The sequence below is a fragment of the Aethalodelphis obliquidens genome, unplaced genomic scaffold (genome assembly GCF_003676395.1).
Source record: "Aethalodelphis obliquidens isolate GAN/ISIS:26980383/991018 unplaced genomic scaffold, ASM367639v1 scaffold22, whole genome shotgun sequence".
NCBI lineage: Eukaryota > Metazoa > Chordata > Mammalia > Artiodactyla > Delphinidae > Aethalodelphis > Aethalodelphis obliquidens.
In genome coordinates this window covers 7,526,544-7,547,124 of record NW_020837966.1, presented here as the reverse complement: position 1 = coordinate 7,547,124, position 20,581 = coordinate 7,526,544, and the positions used below count along the sequence as shown (strand labels likewise).

The 20,581-nt window shown below is 37.0% G+C and overlaps 1 protein-coding gene and 1 long non-coding RNA gene across 9 annotated transcripts in view; one reads left to right on the top strand and one right to left on the bottom strand.

Annotated features, from left to right (window-relative positions):
- LOC113628050 (uncharacterized) overlaps window positions 1–330 on the bottom strand; it is a 236,617-nt gene extending 236,287 nt beyond the window's left edge. The window contains exon 1 of the long non-coding RNA XR_003435856.1: window positions 182–330. This is a non-coding gene — a long non-coding RNA (uncharacterized LOC113628050). The remainder of the gene's footprint in view (window positions 1–181) is intronic.
- Window positions 331–454: 124 nt separating this feature from the next.
- CFAP20DC (CFAP20 domain containing) overlaps window positions 455–20,581 on the top strand; it is a 267,535-nt gene continuing 247,408 nt past the window's right edge. For 2 of the 8 annotated variants that reach the window (XM_027121269.1, XM_027121267.1), the window contains exons 1-4: window positions 456–554; window positions 3,307–3,396; window positions 5,879–5,972; window positions 13,069–13,141. In XM_027121269.1, coding sequence (XP_026977070.1) covers window positions 459–554; window positions 3,307–3,396; window positions 5,879–5,972; window positions 13,069–13,141 — 353 coding nt within the window. In that variant the 5' untranslated portion in view covers window positions 456–458. Of the gene's footprint in view, window positions 1,026–3,306; window positions 3,397–5,878; window positions 5,973–13,068; window positions 13,142–20,581 lie in introns of all 8 variants that reach the window. The other 6 variants (XM_027121268.1, XM_027121275.1, XM_027121274.1 and 3 more) reach the window with 6 other exon arrangements.

The window sequence follows — 20,581 nt, the reverse complement described above, 5'->3', positions numbered from 1 at the left end:
TACTTTGGGCAAAAACCTTGGCTTTTTGAAGCGTGCAGTGACCTTCCTTGGGCCTTCTGAAACAGTGAAAGGAGATGGCGGACCCTATCAGTGCCTCAACGAAGCCAAGTTTGGGAACCTTGAGCGAAAGGTTCCATGAGGGTTCCATGATTCCACGACTCCATTTCCTTCAGCAACCTACCAGTTATCAGTGTTTACAACGAAGAGAGACCAAGCCGACGTGACAGATTTCCTAGAAGAATCCAGCACCTGTGGTAGCTCTTAAGCCAGGTTAAGTTTAGGCTTTTTTGCAGACACGGGTCACGACTTAGTGCGGGCCCTGGTCACAGGTTCGGCGTCCCGCCCTTTGAGCGAAAGACGGTCAGTTGCCTGGGCAACGCCTACGTCACTGCGTAATCTCACGTGTCCGTCGGCGTGAAGCTCGGCCAGCGCCACGCGCAGGCGCCTCGTGGAAGCCAATGGGCGCGGTCGGAACGTACGACCCGCTCGGCCCTCTTCCGAGCGGATTCGGGGGCGGGGTTGGGCGGCGGCGAGAACGCGCCAGCCTTTCTCCGGTGAGCAGGCGGGCGGTTGTCGGAGGTTCAGCGTCTGGGCTCTCTGTCACGTAGGTTACGCACACGCTCAGTCCCCTGGGGCCGCCCGGAGCCCGCCCAGGCAGCTGTCCCCTCCCAGACTCCGGCGTCCCGGAGGCGGGGCCGCGATGGTTCGGGTCGGGGGCCCGAGGTGGAGCTGACAAAGGGCGGAGAAGAACCTGGCCGAGTTGGGGCCGACCACGAAGCCCTTCCCCGCCCGTCGGGCCCTGGCTTCCCGCCCGCCGATTTCCAGCCGTCAGGGTCACGCTACTCTCTGGAAGCCCTGAATTCCGGTGCCCCTCAAGCCCCGGGCCCCCGGCGGGAATGTTCAAAAATGAGTACCAGGTAACCGGAAACGGCTCTCCAACCGGTCTAGCTTTGTACTGTTCGGTGAGATAGCTCACGTCCGGGTGAAGAGGAACCCCCCCCCCAAGTAATACTGTCTTTCTCGGGGTAAGAAGGAACTAATGGATAAGTGGTCTTGACCCAAAAAGAGAAAGAAAAGAAAGCAGCTGCCGTGTGGGCATATGATTTGACGTTCCCTCTCCAGCTCCGTGCTTCTCAAGGTGTAGGGATTCCCTGTGTTTCTGACTGAACTGCAGCCTTAAACCCCAACCAGAGCTCCGGAATCAGAACCTTAAGGGCAGGACCTATAAACCTTGAGTTTTAACAGTACTGAGGCACACTGCTATTTAGGCACAGAAGCTATTTAGCAGAGAGTGAATGCATGAATGGGTTAAGCCAAGAAAGAAAATAAGCACTTTGGCCGTGTGCTGTTTTCTTTTCCCCCCAAATTGGGGGCGGGTCAGTGATTCTCAAAGGCTGTGGTACATTAAGATCATTTGGAGTACTTGTAAAAATACAAGTACTTGTAAAAATACGGATTTCCTGAGCCTCACGTCAAATAGAGTGAATCAGAATCTCTGTTGATGGGGCTAGTTAAATTACCTTTATAGCACCTTTCTCCATTTGATTCTGATGCAGGTGGTCTAAATACCACACTGAGGGAAACTGCTTCTGGGTCTTCCTCAGTCACTTTGAGTATCCTAGAGGGTCTCCAAAGCGCTCCTGCTTTCCTCACTTCACTGGGCACCTCCCTGATCTTCCTTGACCCTAGTCTTCTCCCCTCCCCTCCTACCTCTACCTGAGGTTACACTCTCCATTTACAGTCTGTCTGCTGTCCTAGTACTGCTGTTACGAACAATTTCGTCCCTGTGCCGGAGCAGTCCTCCACTGGTCACCTCTTCATTGCTTCTACCTTTTCATCAAATACTACCTGCCTTCTTATGAGTGCCCTCAGGGTATTCTGCAGTTCTCTTTCTTCTATTCCGTTTGATGTCATTAAATCTGTTGGAACAATTTTAGAGAGTTTCTCTTGCTTAATATAGGTAAAATATATTGTTATAAAAAAGCAGGTGTCTACTGTGGGAAACAGGTGATAGCAGAAATGGGGGCGGGGGAGGTATTTTTCTATCTCACCAGGTATAAGAATTTTTCTCTTTAAAAAAAAAAAAGAAAAAGCTTCCTCACATTTAAAATTCATAGTGAAATATGACCTGACCCCAGAAGCTATAGTAATTCAATTCCACACACAGTTTGCACATAGTACTGTCTACAGAAGACGGTAAATGTCTTAACTTCAAGTGATTACTTGTTAAAACTCAGAAGCAAAAATATCTTTATATTATTTGGAAAAATTAAAAGCAGGAAATTCTTTATGAAAGTCACACAGATTTGCTCATGTGCTGCTTATTATTTAACAGGCCATAAAAGAAAACCATATTTACTCTCATTTCAGGTTTTCAGTTTCTTGCAATAAACTCTTCCTTAGAGACAATCATCTTTAATTCCTCTCTTATAATTAAAGCATATGGACACTCAGTAATGTGTTTAGTGTTTTTACCTGAGCATGTCCCTCCACGTTCCCAGGTTTACAATAGGGAACACTTAGCATGCCTATGGAAATGATTCCCTATTTTTTTGGTACATATTTTATAGATCACCAAATTAATTTGTATTAAATATATAAAAAGATCTTATAGGAATCATCAAAATAAGAATCACTCCCTCTCCAAGTCCAGGCTTCTTTTATTGACCCAGTACTAAACTATCCAGTTTGCCCTTTTTTTCAATAATCATTGCTGGTACTAATGAGCCCTTGCTTTGTGCAGCAGGCTTTATTGTGTGTGATGGTTTATGTTTACTATCCTATGTAATCGAACAACCCATTTTACAGATAGAAAATCAAGAGGTTAAGTAACTCCAAAGTCAGATAGTTAATAAATGGCAAACCTGGTATTGGTGCTCAGGTTAGTGTAACTAAAAAGCTTGTAGCCAGAGATAACTATCAGATTTTATTAGCCTGGCTTGAGAGTTGAGTTTAAACCCATTAGTGTGTGTTGAATAGAATATTTTATAAGCATGAACTATACATGTGAAGTAACTGAACCTTACACTGAGAGACTGTAAGGTTTGTATGGCATGGAGTTTATTTAATGTTTATCATGCTTTTAAAAACATTTCTTAAACCATTAATCCAAGGTGACCTGAATCAGAACAGTTGTTGCTTAGATACAATCAAGATATAAAGTAGGAGTGATAAGAGGGATAATGTTTCCTCTCAAATCTACTTAACTTACAGATGCCTGGAACAATGGGTATAGACTATGTGGTGGATAGTATTTCCTCCTTAGCATTGTCTTTCACTTTAATTTTTAATATTTTTTTTCCCTAGGGAGGTGCATTTGTTGAAATCTTTACTGCTCAGGGAAAAAATCCTGGAGCAAAATGGAAGATCCTTGGCAGTCCATCTGTGATTTGGAAAGTAAGTGTTAGAAATTAGAGCCACCTAAATCCTGGAAAGAAATGAGAGTAAAGATTATAACAAGAAGGGCTTCGTAAGATTTCAGAACCGATTTTTCTGTTCATTCACTTCAAATCCCTTCCATGATATCATTGGCTGCAGCCCTCACAGACACCCCTCCTTGGCCATTGAAGACCTTGGCACACAGCTCATAACCCATCTCTATATGCCAAGTCCTGCCGCTGTTTTAGGTGACTTCAGTTTCTGTGAGGAAAAATCTCCAAACCCTGGGCTTCTCAGCTTCTTGATTTCTTCATCTCTGATGACGTCTTCCACTCTACTTCAGCAGCCTTTCCCACTGTCACACCTTGTACCTTATCACCAAAAATTGCAGGGCCTCTGAAGTTACTGAGAACTTGAGACATCCCTCTCTGAGTCCAGTCTTCGATTCTTAATGTTGCTTGCCTAGTTACTCCCACTGTATTTGTTCTTCAACCTAATTGAGACTCTTAGGCCATTGACCATTCTGCTTTTCTCCCTGTGTTTAGATTTATTTACTTAGTTAACCTACTTACTCACTCATTCTGTCTTCACTCTTTTCTCTCCAGCCCAGAATCCATGGTCCATTATTTCAGTCACTTCCCAGTCAAGACCTCGAATGCCCCTGTTCCTTGTCCTTTCATCATGCCTGCCTAGCAAACGCCAACCATTTCTGAATCCCTGATTCTCTCTTTTCTGTGCCTGCATCTGGGCTTCTCAATACCTTTGGAAAAATATCTATAGTCTCTCAGATTGATAATGCTATAAATTCAGTGTCAACAGCCCCGGAAGTTCTCCTGTTCTCTTGTTCTCTAAAATGGTTCTTTCTCCATTATCTTCAGGTTTCCAGCCACTAACTTCTTACCCCCATCCCCATCCCACACCCAGGACAGACCCTCCTCATTCATTCACCAGAAGACCTCACCCCCCATTTCACAGGGAAAACTGATGTCAGCAGGTAGAAACTACCTCATCTTGCTGCTACCAGATCTAAAAATCTCTATCCTTCCCTGTTCTTTCCTCTTTCTCTTCTCTCTTGTACAGTTGAGAGAAAAACACCTTTCTAGGGACTTTTTTCTATGGATAGTTTTTTTAAACTACTCTTAATTGAGTGCTTACTATTTGCCAGCCATAGGATTCAGCACATTACATGTTATATAATCCATACAATAACCTTGTATCTCACAAGGTACCCTTATGCCTATATTATAGGCATAGTAAGGTTAAGTGACTTGATCAAAATTTTATAGCTCTTGCTATGAATTAAAGTTAAATGTGGCTGTGAGGATACAGAGCAGAGAGATTAGGTAAGGCTTCCCTGAGGAAATGATACTTGATCTCTGAGAACTAACTAGGCACCAGGTGGAGCTGATAGAGAGAAGCACATTTCAGACAATGAGAAAAGCAGGTACAAAGTCCTTGCTTTGGAGGAGCTTAGAATTTTTAAGAAACTGCTAGAAGGCTACAGAGGCTAGGATTCAGAGTGAGGGAGAGTGCGAGGCAGGAGATGAGGTTTGAAAAACTGGGCAGGGGCTAGACTACACAAGGATTTGTGGCCATGCTCAAGATTTTGGTAAGCTGTTGAAAGGTTTTAGTATATGCCCAGCTTGTGTGTAGACGAAATAATACACTTGATGTGTATGTTCATTTGGAAGACATAAGAGATGCTATTGTGATGGATATGATGCAATTTTATTTAAATGTTAATTCTTAGCAGCCATTAGTTACGATGTATTTCTTAACATATACAAAAAGGAAGAGTGGGAGGATGTATGAAATATTTTATCGTGAAAAAGGAGTCTTTATACTTAAAGATTGGAAATTTGATCCAAGATAAAAAAATAACCATTTACAGTAGCACTTTGACTGATGGAAATTAGACTCTCATGTGTAAGTTTTTCATTTCCAAGCTTGTTTTGTTTCTGTTCATTTTTTAGGTAACCTTAGTTGTAACACTTTAATTTGTAGTGATTTTAAGTAAATGATGTATAGAACTTCAAGTTAGAGGACTAGTAAAATAAGGCACTGATTAATTCTATATGAGCCATGGCTTGAAACCAAGGAACTTCCAAACTGGATACAACATAGATTAGATGGCTTATTGTACTGTTAACAGAAAATGATGTTCAGCCTATGCTATTAGACAGAAACACATAGGTTAAAGGAGGGAAAGGGTAACTAAACTCTGGAAACTTTAAATTAGTAACTTGGGAATCCCTGAAGTTGGAGAACTTTTTATCATCTAGAGGAAGAGTGTCTTGATATAGTAGAGAATTTCCAAGTGGCTAAGGGTGGCTTTTATATTCCAGTTCCCAGCAAGTCTCAGTGTAAGAGTATCATCAAGGCCTGGGCTTATTTTAAGTCATTTCAGTGTAGGGCTTTTTCTGTGGGCTTGCTTCTCCAGTTTTATAATAGAAGTCAAATAAAATATGCAGTTACCACTGTTTTCATTTTTGTTCTGTAGGAATTTGATAAAGAAGTTAAAAGTTTTGTGTTTGTCCTGGAAGGCAGCAGCCAAACAAATAAAATTCAGTTACCAAAGGAGAATAAGCAAATCCGTAAGTAAGACTTTTAATATTGAAGCTTAACATTTGATGCTTAACATTACACTTTTAAGTCTCATAAACAGGCCTATTAGTTTGACTTTTACTGGCATCTGTCGATGTAATAAGATTTTTTGTAATTTAGAGAGTAACTTTATGCCAGGCTTTTGAAAAGAGATTCTGCTTCATTGTTTATTAGAAATTTACTTATATGTTAAAGAAGATTTAGAAGATTATTCAATTAATTAGACTAGTAATGATATTTATTAAGCACTTACTGTGTGTCAATGACTTTCTAAGCATTTCATATTTTTTAATTTTTTCAGTCCTCACAATAGCTCTTTTACAGATGAACACACTGAGGTTGGTTCCTCATCAAGAGACCATGAGTTCCTAAATTATCGTAAATCAATTTGTGAGAAAAAAATTTATGTAAAATACTATATAAGGCATTATTTAGTAAGATATCAACTTATATACCTTTAGAAATATCAGTATCTAATGAGTAAAGATATGAATATGTGATTTAACAAAAACCCCAAAAATAGACTTCAATTCTTACCTACTTTGGAAATGAGGATCAGAGTTTTAAAGCAGAAGGAACCCTGAGAGATCACCTAAATTTATGATCAGAAGCCCAGTTTTTGGCCACACTGGGGTTAAAATTCAAGGCTCTGCTACCAAATTAGGCTTTGTGTACACTGATGTGATTTAAGAAATATAATTTATCAAAATGCTTAATCATATTTTCATTAACTGTATCCAATATTTAACTATTGTGACTTAGCAAATGTAGGTAACCAGCTGTTTTTTTACATTCATTCTTTACTTCTTCATTCATTAAGAACATTTATTGAATACCTATTGTGTACCAGGGACTATGAAAAGACCTATTCTTGGTATCTGATTTTCTCATTTTAATTCGGTTTTCTAAACTTTTATAGGCTGTGTGTTTTATCTACTATTTCAAGCTACTACATGCATATTTTAGATTTCTAAGACATAAACCAAACCATAGAAATTATAGATGGAAGATGATTTATTTTAAAGTGGTATCTTTCTAAATAAAATAAGAAACAGAACCTCAAAGAGAAGGGGTAATCATTGTTAAAATAATTTTTTTTAATTTACTACCATTTTAAAATCATGATTTCCTCATAGTTTGCATTTTTTAATAGCAAAGATTTTTGTCATTTCTGCATAAATTTGTACTGATAAATAAAGTGAACTAAGATGAGCCATGGAAACATGTCTGAAACTGTAAGTTATTCTTTAACAGGAAACATGGTCCATCTTTTTTTAAGAATATTGACTTTGTAAAATAGATACATTTGATTTACAGGAACATAACTTTATTCTAAACCAATGTTCTTTTGTTTTTTCTTACTGTTGGCTTCTCCTTCCATATGATGCCGTCAGCATCTATGCATATGATGATGTTATTGACAAAATCAAATCACTTCTAGTAACGTTTCTCAGTTGGCTCTGAGAAAGATTTCTCCTCTACCAAATGCTCAGTGATTAAAGACAAGCTCCCCTTTCCCACTTTTATCTAAGTTTCTGTTTAGAAATAAAACAAATTTAATGTGTTATAATTGCTTTTTAAAAATGGAAAGATGATAGTTTTAATTGGAAGAAAGGGAAGAATCTTTTAATGTATTTCTTGCACAATGCCCTGTAATTAAAAATTAATCTGGCTTTTCAGTAGCATGTGCAGCCCTGTAACAAATGAAACAGTTTATATAGTCTGTCCTGCACCAATGTTTTTAAGATTATTTGGAATTTTTGATAATGGGAATTTATAGTTATTTTCACTTGTATAAAATGACCTTCTATGTGACATTGTTATGGTTAACTTTAAATTTAATGGCATGCCTTGAATAGAGAATTGGCTTTCTGTTAACATTTCTAAATTAAGTTCAGTTACCATTATGTATTCCTATTTTAAGAGTAAACATCCACTTTATTTATGCCAACTTGACATTAGGTACCTTGTATGTGTTTCCTACTATATTAAGTACCTGTGAAGAAAGTCTAATAGTGAAATTCAGTATTTTTAACTTTTCACTTAAATAGCAATATTTCTGAATTGTACTTGAGCATCTCTAAATATGTCAAAGTTTTTTTTTTAAACTCAGCATCTGATCAAATAAAGGAAGGTGTGATACTGATTATCAGATTGTGTACTTCTCCAGGGCAGGACTCTTGCATCATCTACTTTGTACCCCTAACTTAGTGTGTCATATATAGTTGGTGTTTAGTAATTTTGTTAAACTCGCCATACTAAGAAACTATAACAATTTAGGTTATAATTTCTCCTGGTAACCATTTGGCCTTGATAATGAGACTTGTAAATCATTAGCCAGTTAAATAAATAAATCCATGTTGCTATTAATGCTGGAACATGTTATATAGAGTTGCCCATAATGAGAAGAAGCTCTGTTACATGTAAACATCTATCATTTGGATGGTCTCTCCGGGGACTTTCTGTTTGAGGCTCATGTTTGAAACCATTGTTTTCTCTGCCTGTGGCATCTGAATCAAATGGTGTGTCTGTCGGGATCAGCATCCCTGAAGCCCTGTGTTGATCTAAGTTTCAGCTGCTCTGGTGGATGAGGTCATCTTTATGAGGTTCCTCTCAGCCTCCCCCTGCCCCAACTTTTGGTCTTTTTTTCTTTAAATAAACTCATTATGACTTCCTCTTTCTAAAACCCTTCAGTGACTTTGACTTCACTATTCTACTGATACTGCTCTTGTCAGAGTCACTAGTACTCTCTCTGTTCCTGAATCCAATGGCCAGTTTTCAGCCCTCATCTTGCTTAACTTAACAGCAGCATTGACAAAGGGGACACACTCCTCCTTGATATAGTACTTTCTTCACTCATCTTCCAGGATGCCCATACTCATAGTTTTTTTTCTCCTACTTTGCTGGTCTTTATTCTTAGTCTCCTTTCATGGTTCTTCCTCTTCTCCCCAACACAACTTAATGCTGCAATGCCTCTGGACTCAGTCCTTGACCTTCTTGACCTTGAACTACATTTACTCCTTTGGTTTTGGGCTCTAGCCTCATGGCTTTAAATATCATCTCTGTTGTATACTAGCTTACATTTCCATCTCTGACTTGTGTCCCAAACTCCAGATTTGTATATTCAGTTGCTTAGTTGACATTTATACTTGGACAGCTTTACCCTAGAAATTTTTCTTCCTCCTCCTGCAGACTGCCCCATCTCAGTTGTTAGCAATTTGTCTTTCAGTTGCTCAGACCAAAAACTCTTAAATCAGCTTGATTTTTCCTTTTTTTTCATCTAGAAAATCTTATTGGCTCTATCTTTAAATTAGATTTAGAGTCTGACTACTTCTTGCCACCTCCCTGCTACCACCCTGGTCCAAGCCACCATTATCTCATGCTTGGATTATTGCAGTAGTCTTCTAATTAGTCTCCCTGTTTCTGACTTGCCTCCCTACAGTCTGTCGTCAACTTATCAGCCAGAGTGATTCTGCTGAAAATACTCCCTCTTTCTCAGGGTAAAACCCCAAAATCTTTAGGACCCTGTGGTATCTGCTGCCCTCTTCACTCTTTTTACTTAACTTTAACTCTACCTGCTATTACTATTTCCTTTTTCACTCTGCTCAAACTATACAGGTCTCCTTGCTCCTTTCAACCATAGTCTGGTACCTTAGCACCTTAGCTCTGGTGCACAAGCCGCACCCTCTACCTAGGGCTTTTGTTCCCCAAATAGCTACATGGCTCACTCTCTCCCCCTCTTCAGGCCTTTACCAAATAAAATGTCACCTTCTCAGTGAGGACCCATCCTGATCTATACTTAAATTACAACCTGTGCTTTGTATCCTTTCCCCATTCTTAATCCCCTTTACCCTGCTCTCCCTTTTCCTATAGTAATTATCACCATTTAACATGCTGTTTATGTTCTTTTATTGTTTTTTTCATCATCACCAGAAACTAAGGCCTACCAGCACAGAAATTTAGTCTATTTTGTTCACCTAGAACAGTGCCTGGCACATAGTAGACATTCAGTAAATCTTTGTTGAGTAAATGAGTGAATGGATGAGTGGCTTCCCATTGATTTTAGGATGACCTGTATCCTTCACATGGCTTTCAAGGCCCCACGTAATTGAGTTCCTGGCTATTTGGCAGACTTATCCCCTGCTACTTTTCCCCTTCTGTCTCTCCTACCAGTCCTTTAGGCCTTTAAGTTCATGCAATCTACTATAGCCTCTTCCATCACATGATGGAGTACTCCCTCTCCCTGCAGTATTTATTCCTCTCCTCTACCCCTATCTTCCTTGCCCAGTCAATCCCTGCTGTTCTTCCCAGCTGAATTCCAATGTTACTTCTTCAAGAAAACCTTCACTCATCGTCCTCTTCCTCTCAAGGACCCAGGATTATATGCTTTCATAGCACCCTGACCTTCTCCTTCATGGAACTAGTATATAAGTTCTAAGAGGGTACTAGAATAAGACCATGCCTGTCTTATTCACTACAAAAGCTTCAACACTGAGTCTTGCATATAGTATATGTTCAGTGAATCTTTATTAAAGGATAGATCTAATTTAATCTACACAAATGATTCTGTGAGGGGTAAACCTAAATTATCAACTCAGTTTTACACATGAAGAATAAGAAGTCCCGAACAGGTTTTCTGATTTGCCCAAGGTATATGGAATAACACATGATGAAGGGATAATTGTTCTCTGTGTTGCAGTGGGAAAGGTGTACTTTAGTGCGCTGTTTGTGCTAGGGCTGTGATAGAACCGGGAAATATCTTCAGTCATGATTTATCAGGTCACTTATAAAGGATTACTGTACTGTGGTCTACTCCCAACTCTTTGGACAGTGTAACACTTGCAAAATGTATATTGAGGTATATATATACAACTGTCATTTGCTGTAATGAAACAACTGTAAAAACCACTGTTTAAAAACCTAATGGTGTTTTACCAGATAAATGTGTCTTAAAATATTCGAAAGAAGAAAGGGTCTGACCCCTTAAAACATAGAGGTAGTTTCTGTCTCAGGCAGAGAAGAGATTATAAAACTGCAGAAACCTGGATATTTCAGTAAAAAGAGTGAATTTTTATGAATTTTATGTACTTGATGGGCGTTTTTGACTAACAATAGTTTCACATTCAGCATTTTAAATGTAGATTTTAAATTCAAATTTTAAATATCATGTAGACATGAGGAGTCAGTTTATATTTACTAGGCCACTGGGAAAAAAATGTTACTGTAGAGTTTATTTAGCATTTCTGACACACAGGATCAGTGTATGTCAAATGTTATTAATGTACTTTTTTCTTCGTCAGATGATCACCATATGGTATTGTACTTATTTTAATCTTAGAAGTGAAGCCTTTTGGAAACCAGGGCTTCTATACGTGAGAGAGTTGAGTTACAAAGCTCTCTTTGGGGGGGCAAACATCTTTCATATCTAAAAGTGTTCATACAAAAATGCCCTATATGTGTAGCTCTTTGTGTTTGAAGAGAACAGTGCTGATTCAGTGAGATTTGTGACATAAATTAGGGACCTTTTGTAAAGAGTGACTTCATTTATCCCAGTGCTCTCTCAGCTCTATTTATGGGGGCCTTTGTGCAATGGAAAAATACTGTAGGTCCAATCAATGGAAGATGCAAGAGAGAGATAGATTGATTAACAGTGGTTTATTTAAGTTGGCCTCATTTTGGTATCTCATTTTGGTTTTGTAATCCAGAACTCTGTTTGTCTTGTTGGCTTTTCCCATAAATATGGTAGAATCTGATTCCTAGAGAATTTTCTAAGTTCAGAGGCTGTTACCCCTATTTCCATTATGTTGCTTACTCTGCTGTTGGCTCTTTGCAGCCGTTTATAAGCTTAGTATTTTAAGTAAAAGTTACCTTTGTATGTTTGATTTTTAAAATGTTAAGCACATTCAGTCAAATATGGTTTTGTTTCAAAACTAGATTTGGGGTAAAATATAGGAACTGTTTAAGTTGTTCAAGAATGTTGTAAAACATTTTATCATAGGAATTCTAAACCAGAAGATCTTTATATATAGACTACCCAAACATGTACTGTTACTTTAAAAGACTTAAATTTGTTAAGTCTACTAAGTTGGAATAAACAGAAAATAACGTGCATGTTAGACCAGTTGCCTTCCTTGAGGCCTTTCTCCACATATTGGCCTGTACTGTTAGATTTGTAGGAGAGGTTCACAGATATATCGACATTTTCATTTCCTACCCAGTGTCTCACATTGGGAAAAAAGTTCCTAGAAGTCATGTTTTAGGAGGAAGTGATACTAAAACGTTTATTAAGAGCATCATAATTGAGAGATCAAGCAAAAGTTCAAAAGCTAAGAGGAAGGGAATTAAGTGAATGGGTCTGAAGAGGTAATGTGAAATCAGTTGATTTTTGAAGCAGTTGTAGACTTCAGTTATCAAAAGTACCATAGGTCTTTCTCCAAATATTTTTTTAATCCAGGTGAAGCTCGTGATGGGGAATAAAAACTATCAGGTCTTAATTTGTGAGCATTAACTTAATCAAAAATGTATTAAATTAGCAAAAGGTCTTATAACAGAAAATATGTTCATCCATCTCATTTTAGACACATTTAAAACCATATGAACTAGATATAGCTCATCAAACCTTCAGCTGCAGTTGTCATAATTAGAACTGTTTTTTTGATCTATTGTTTTTCGTTCAGTTGTTAAGTACAGTTAAGTACAGTTAAAATAATTGCCACATGCTTTTATAACTGCCTTAATGAGAGTCCGTAGTTCAATTTTATATGTGTCTATTGAATGTGTGCACTTTCTTGCAACCTAATAAAAATAGTAAATAAAAAATTATTATTTTGTAAATTTTCATTAAAATTTCACCAAGCCCATAGATGCGACTTTAAAAGACAGCATTTGTTGTTAGAGTTTGATTTGAGTTCATCATTTTTTTTGCTTTTATAATGAGGTTGTAACTCAGGGGTAGTGCTGTTGCAGTTCTGTGTATTACTGAAATGATAAAAGCTTCAGCTTGTTGATGACATGTGATTGTTTTGTTTATATATACATATAAATGGTTTGGACATATAAATGTATATTTTCCCCCTCTCGTTTTAGTTGGACTGATCCAGAGGTTTCTTGTACTTCAGATTTACATACCCCTGGGACAAGACTTCGCTACTGAATTGCTGTAAGATATACAGAATTTCTTTCAATGTTTTATGTGTATTAGACATTTGATCAATTGAAGCAGTACGAAGAGTCATTAATTACAAGTGGCAGTTTTTGCATTAAAGAGCAGCGACTTATCAAGTCAACATGAAGTAATTAAACTAATTTAATGGTATTTCTCAGATATACTGTAGTCTGGCATTTCCCTAAGGGAAGAAAGCAAATTTCATCTGTTTTAAGAAAATATCAAAGGATTCTGAATTTGACAATAAAGAGCCTATAATTTGAAGAAATAAATAATCCAAAAGTTTGAGATTTTATAGTTCAAATGAGGGGTGATGTTATCTTTTGTACTGTCTGCTATTGGAAACTGTGTTTGATTTCAAATTAATTGAAATACCTCATTTTAATGTTATTTATTTTTTATTTTTTAAATTTTACTGAAGTATAGTTGATTTACAGTGTTTTGTTAGTTTCAGGTGTACAGCAAAGTGATTCAGTTATACATATACATATATTCATTCTTTTTCAGAATCTTCACCTATGTACGTTATTACAATATTGAATAGAGTTCCCTGTGCTATACAGTAGGTCCTTGTTGGTTATGTATTTTAGATATAGTAGTGTGTGTGTATGTTAATCCCAAGCTCCTAATTTATCCCTCCCTCCCAAATTTCCCCTTTGGTAACCATAAATTTGTTTTTGAAATCAGTGAGTCTGTTTCTGTTTTGCAAATAAGTTTATTTGTATCATTTTTTAAATTAGGCTCCACATATGAGTGATACCATTATGATATTTGTCTTTCTCTGTCTGACTTACTTCACTTAGTATGACAGTCTCTAGGTCCATCCATGTTGCTACAAATGGCATTATTTCATTCTTTTTTGTGGCTATATTCCATTGTGTATATGCACCACATCTTCTTTATCCATTCATCTGTTGATGGACATTTAGGTTGTTTCCATGTCTTGCCTATTATAAATAGTGCTGCAGTGAACATTGGGGTATATGTATCCTTTCAAATCATGGTTTTCTGTGGATATATGCCCAGGAGTGGGATTGCTAGATCATATGGTAGTTTTATTTTTTTAGTTTGTTAAGGAACCTCCATACTGTCCTCCATAGTGGTGGTACCAGTTTACATTTCAACCAACAGTGTAGGAGGGTTCCCTTTTCTCCACACCCTCTCCAGCATTTATTGTTTGTAGATTTTTGATGATGGCCATTCTGACAGGTGTGAGGTGATATGTCGTTATAGTTTTGATTTGCATTTCTCTGATAATTAGTGAGGTTGAGCATCTTTTTATGTGCTTTTTTGGCCATGTATGTCTTCTTTGGAGAAATGTCTATTTAGATCTTTCTTCTGCCCATTTTTTGATTAGGTTGTTTGTTTTTTTGATATCGAGCTGCATGAGCTGTTTATATATTTTGGAGATTAATTTCTTGTTGGTCACTTTGTTTGCAAATATTTTCTCCCATTTTGTGGGTTGTCTTTTTGTTTTGTTTATGGTTTCCTTTGCTGTTCAGAAGCTTTTAAGTTTAATTAGGCCCATTTCTTTATTTTTGTTTTTAGTTTCATTACTCTAGGAGGTGGATCCAAAAAGATATTGATGCAATTTATGTCAAAGAGTGTTCTGCCTATGTTTTCCTCTAAGAGTTTTATAATATCTGGCCTTACATTTAGGTCTTTAATCCATTTTGAGTTTATTTTTGTGTATGGTGTTAGGGAGTGTTCTAATTTCATTCTTTTACATGTAGCTGTCCAGTTTTCCCAGCACCACTTATTGAAGAGACTGTCTTTTCTCCAATGTGTATTCTTGCCTCCTTTGTCATAGATTAATTGACCATAAGTGAGTGGATTTATTTCTGGGCTTTCTATCCTGTTGCATTGATCTATATGTCTGTTTTTGTGCCAGTACCATACTGTTTTTATGATTGTAGCTTTGTAGTATAGTCTGAAGTCAGAGAGCCTCTTTCCTCCAGCTCCATTTCTTTCCCTCAGGATTGCTTTAGCTATTTGGGGTCTTTTGTCTTTCCATACAAACTTAAAAATTTTTGTTCTTTGTTCTGTGAAAAATGCCATTGGTAATTTGATAGGGATTGCATTGAATCTGTAGGTTGCCTTGGGTAGTGTAGTCATTTTGACAGTATTGATTCTTCCAATCCCAGAACAGGGTGTATCATTCCATCTGTTTGTGTCATCTTCGATTTCTTTCATCCGTGTTTTATAGTTTTCACAGTAAAAGTCTTTTGTCTCCTTAGGTAGGTTTATTCCTAGGTACAGTAAGTCCCCTACATATGAACAAGTTCCGTTCCAAGAGTGCTTTCGTAAGTCCAATTTGTTCGTAAGTCCAACGAAGTTAGTCTAGGTGCCCAACTAACACAATCATCTATATACTACTGTACTGTAATAGGTTTATAATACTTTTCACACAAATAACACATAAAAAACAAACAGAAACAATAAAGAAAACATTGTTAATCTTACAGTACAGTACCTTGAAAAATACAGTAGTACAGTATAACAGCTGGCATTAGAGGGGCTGGCATCAGGTGAACAGGCAAGAATTACTGACTGGAGGAGGGAGAAGAGGTGGGAGATGGTAGAGCTGAAGGATCATCAGCAATAGGAGATGGAGGGCAAGCTGCAATTTCATTTACACCTGACATTGGTGGCACAGTTTCTGGTTCCTTGCTGGAACCAGATACACATTCGCATCTTTGAAAGTTTGCAGCTTGAAGGTGCATATGTAGGGGATTTACTGTATTTTATTATTTTTGATGCAGTGGTAAATGGGATTGTTTCCTTAATTCTCTTTCTGATCTTTCGTTGTTAGTGTGTAGGAATGCAAGAGATTTCTGTGTATTAATTGTGAATCCTGCAACTTTACCAAATTCATTGATGAACTCTAGTAGTTTTCTGGCAGCATTTTTAGGATTTTCTATGTATAGTATCTTAATGTCATTCACTTTAGTTAAGAAATATTGGTCTTTTCTGTTGACATATAGATGTCTTGGGGTATATTTGTTTTAAATGGCCTTGCTATGAATTAATTGTTTAGCAAAAATGAGCATATACAAATTTTACTCAGTTAAGTTACCTGTTGTCTGATACAATTCTGAGAATGAAAATAACATTTAATTTGTATGTTCAGATAGAATGGAATATTGTTTAGGGTCTCAGTAATAAGTTTGCATGCTTTCAGTAAAACATTATATTTGGAGTATGCTATTTTCTAATTTTTCTTTGTAACTAATAGCTGTCCAAGGTCAAAGCTTAGGCTTTTATTTTCCCTGCTGGAAGAAGTGACTTTTCCTATTAATGAAGTTAATTTTGGACTAGTTACACCGGTGTGAACCAAGCAGAAGGAAGAGCTTTCTTAATAAAATGAGATTAACATAAACTCGAGGTTATTAGTTTCTCTTTGTTTATGTGAATTAAAATATTAATAATGTGTGCATATGTTGGTAAAATATGAATTTTAGCTAATAATATATTTAATTTTGTTTTCTGGAATGATAAAGGATAGATGGAACAATTTATATTTTTATTTTATTCAACTTTAAATCTTATAAACTTCTAAGATTTTCTGTTATCATCTTCTATGGTCACCAAGATTCTTTAAAGTAGTTCTTATAGTAACAAGACCAAAGCAGCATTTGATGCTCTTATGTATTAGGTTGGCCAAAAAGTTCATTCGGATTTTTCTGTAGATGGTTTGGAAAAACCCAAACGAACTTTTTGGCCAACACAATATCTTTTTCTACTTCTGCAGAAAAAGTATTTTCAAGACTCTAAAAACATTCTAAAGTTACAGTGTACCATATAAAGTTTTATTTTCAGTGTAGGGGAAAGTGGTTTCCTACCAAATGGAAAAAGACACATTATATTTTATTTTTAAGCTTGTTAGGTTCCTTAAATAGAAATCCAATCCAACCCTTTTGTTCTCCTGATCTCTACCACCTATACCTTGAAGCCATGGTAGAGGTGCTGGTAATTGGCCTTTTGATCAAAGTTGTGCAAGACACTTTGCTGAACCTTGGGATGTAATCTTTTGCTGAAGAGCACTCTTTTCCTATGCAAAATTAAGCTTTATTTGTGCCCCCAAACACTTGAGCTTATCACTCTGGCTAGGCAATATACTGTTTGTTTTAACTAAGTTAATAATAATTAAAGCTTTAATTATTGAGAAATCAATAGGTATCTTAGGTTTAACCTAATCTAGCAAGAAAGTTGATATAAGTAAGCCTGACCACCCCTTTGTTACCGTGTGATTAATGCTCTTGAAGGATGGGAAAACATTTTTATGGGTGATGGAACTAACAGTCAGATTTTAAATTCAGTTGACTATAATCCTAGTCTCTTGTTCTCATAGCCACATGGACAAACATTTGTATTTTTCAGATTGTTTTAGTTTTATAGTTTTTGCAAAACAAATGTCTTATGGACAAAAGGTCAAAATTATTAAATAACATGGCTAAAACATTCTCTGTCCTGACAGTGAAATTATCAGATTATGAGAAAATGTATTAACTATGCATTTGAATTTGTTGCTAATAGATAATCAAAATATTTTGCTATTTTAGGAAGTAATGACAGAGACCATGTTTTAGAAGAAAGAAGGTAGAGTAATAAGTATTGATTGCCTTTCTAACTACAGCTTTTTCTTTTCCTTAAATGAGAGGGCTTTCTTTCAGAACCCTTAGTGTTTTACTGTGTTTCTGGCAGCATAGCTCCAGGCCATTTTAAATAATATATTTCTCTAACAAGCTTGGAAAGTCACAGAGCAGAAAGATATCTGGCTTTTAAAATTTTTCATTGTCAGATTGGGAGAGGCATTTTGTTTCACAAAGATACACTTACACATCAAGAGTTTTTCATAAGTGGAGTCTTGCCAGCTGTTTTATGAGTTTGATACTCATTTCTTCAACATCTTCCTATGTATCTTATGTTCACTGGATGATTATACTGCTCAGTAGAAGGTCATACATCTGTGAGTTAGTGGATGCCTTAGAACCAGCCACAGCTCTGCTTGAGGAATCACTCATGATTAGTCAGTCAACAAATTATTGAATTCCTGTTACTGTCATACAGTGTGATAGGCATAGGGGAGTCAATCTACGTTGAATCTGTTTACTTCTTCCCACCCTCAGAACCCTCCTAGTCCCAAACCACCATCACATTTCCCTGATTTACTGTTAGAGCATCCGAGTAGATTTCCCAGCTTCTTCGCTTATCCTTTTACCATCCTATCTCCACACTGCAGCTAGAGTGATCATTCTAAAAAACAACTGGAATTTTCACTGTACCAAGGACAAACTCCCAAATCCTTAATGCTCCCATGTGCTCTGGTCTCTCACCTCTCCCTGAGCTCACCAGCTGTCAGCCACACTTGCTTCTTTCCAGCCATATTGGCTTTCCCTTCCTCACACACCAGGTGAGGTCTCCGCTTAGGGTCCTATGCACAAGTGGTTTATATCCCCATTTCTTTACCTTGTTAACTCTTACTCAGTCTTCTCATCTCAGCTTAAGTCTCCCCTCTCCAGAAAGCCCTTCTTTGACTTCCCCCAAATAAATGAGAAATAAATCTTATGCTCTTTTCTAGCACTGTACTGCTTTCCTTCATTACAACTATGCCAGTTTGTAATGGTATATTTTGATTATCTGTCATTTTGAGTGGTCTTTGAGTTCCATGATATTCTAGCACCTAACACAATGCCTGGCACAAAAGCTCTGAAATATATATGAGTGGGCAGGAGTGGAATGAGTAAATAGGACCCAATCTCTGTCCACATATAGTTTGCTTTGAGGGTGAAAGATCAGTTAAAAGGCAATTTAAATACATCTTTGTAAATGTTATGATGGCATAAGAGCAAGACATAGGGAACATGTGACGTATTAGGTAGAAGTAAGAGCATAGGCCTCAAACGAGACAGATCCAGAGTCAAATTCTGCTTTACCTCTGTGGGACTTTGGGCAAGTTACTTAACTTGCCTCACCTATGGGATGAGAGTAATAATACCTACCTCACAGATTTGTGATAAGAATTAAATGAGAACATTAACATAAAGTAATAATGGCTAACATTTATTAAGCACTTATTATATACTGGACATTGTTCTAAGCATTTTGTTTTCACTCAATCCCCAAAACAAGCCTGTATAGTAGTCATAAATATTGCCTCTGTTTTACCATTGAGGAAACTGAAGTCCAGAAAGGTTAAGGAATTCGCCAGAGGTTACAGACTTAGTAATAATCTTAGAGCCAGAAATCAAACTTGTAGTCTAAATCTAGAACCTGTGCTCTGCACCACCATACCATGCCGCCATATTTGTAAATTTTCTATCTAATTACACATACATACATGTATGGTAGGGATATTTAATTTGAATTTTAGAACAAGATGAATGTGCTCAGCCTTCTACATCTTTAGGGGCTTCCCATAGCACAGTGCTATCATCAGAGTTCCACAGAGGAAAGGTCTTTCATTCTGAGCTGTTCCTGTTTCTGTAATTACCCATTTAAGAAATAAATGCTTGAAAATTAAAGGAAGAATTTTACTCAAATATTTTTTGTTTAATATTTTGCATCATAAATGTGACAATACTTGTATTACACTTTTTTTTTTCCAAAAAAAATGAGAGCTAAGAAACAACTGCATTTCATCTTTGTTGTTTCTTTACTTTGGTCCATGCCTAGGCCTTTTTTTTCTTTACCATATACATATTATATTATTCAAAATCCTGCATCTGTGGGCAAGGCGGCTTCAGAGCTTCATAACGTGACCAGAAATTATCCAAACACATTGCGTTTTGCATATAGAGCAAATGGAGTGTTTACTGTGCTAACACACAGTATGTTTAGCATTAAAGTAACAGAATTCTCTCATACTTCTCTTTCAGTGTAAACCCACAGAAGAAAATATCCTCTCTTGCTTTTTACAAATAAACTCCTCATTTTGACTTGCTTATTTCTTAGTATTAGTTTTCATTTTTAAAGTGTTTTAGTGTATCTGTGTCTCACTGTTTGACCTGAAGTTAAATGATTTAATAAACAACAGATTTTTAAGAATTCTTTCATTTTCTGATCTCCTCTGTACTGCTTAATCGTAGCAGTGGAAAGCCAGCCCTGTGTGGGTTGTTAGGTGTTTCAGAGCCTGGGGGCAGAATCTTGTGTACAGGAGGAGCACCAAGAACCTGAGCTCTTGGAAGAGAACCAACTGCATCTTGAAATAGAAATCCATTTCACTATATTTGATGCTGCCAATCACACTAAATGATTTTGGAATATTACATTTTTGACAGGAATTTCATTCATTTTACTGAATATTGTTGAGCATTAATTCCTTTCTCTATCCTGATTTTGACAATTATCTCGATGAATTCTGAGAGACATTTTGTACTGTTAATGCCTCTAGTGAACTGACATTATTTTTCTCATTTTCACTCAGCTCAACCA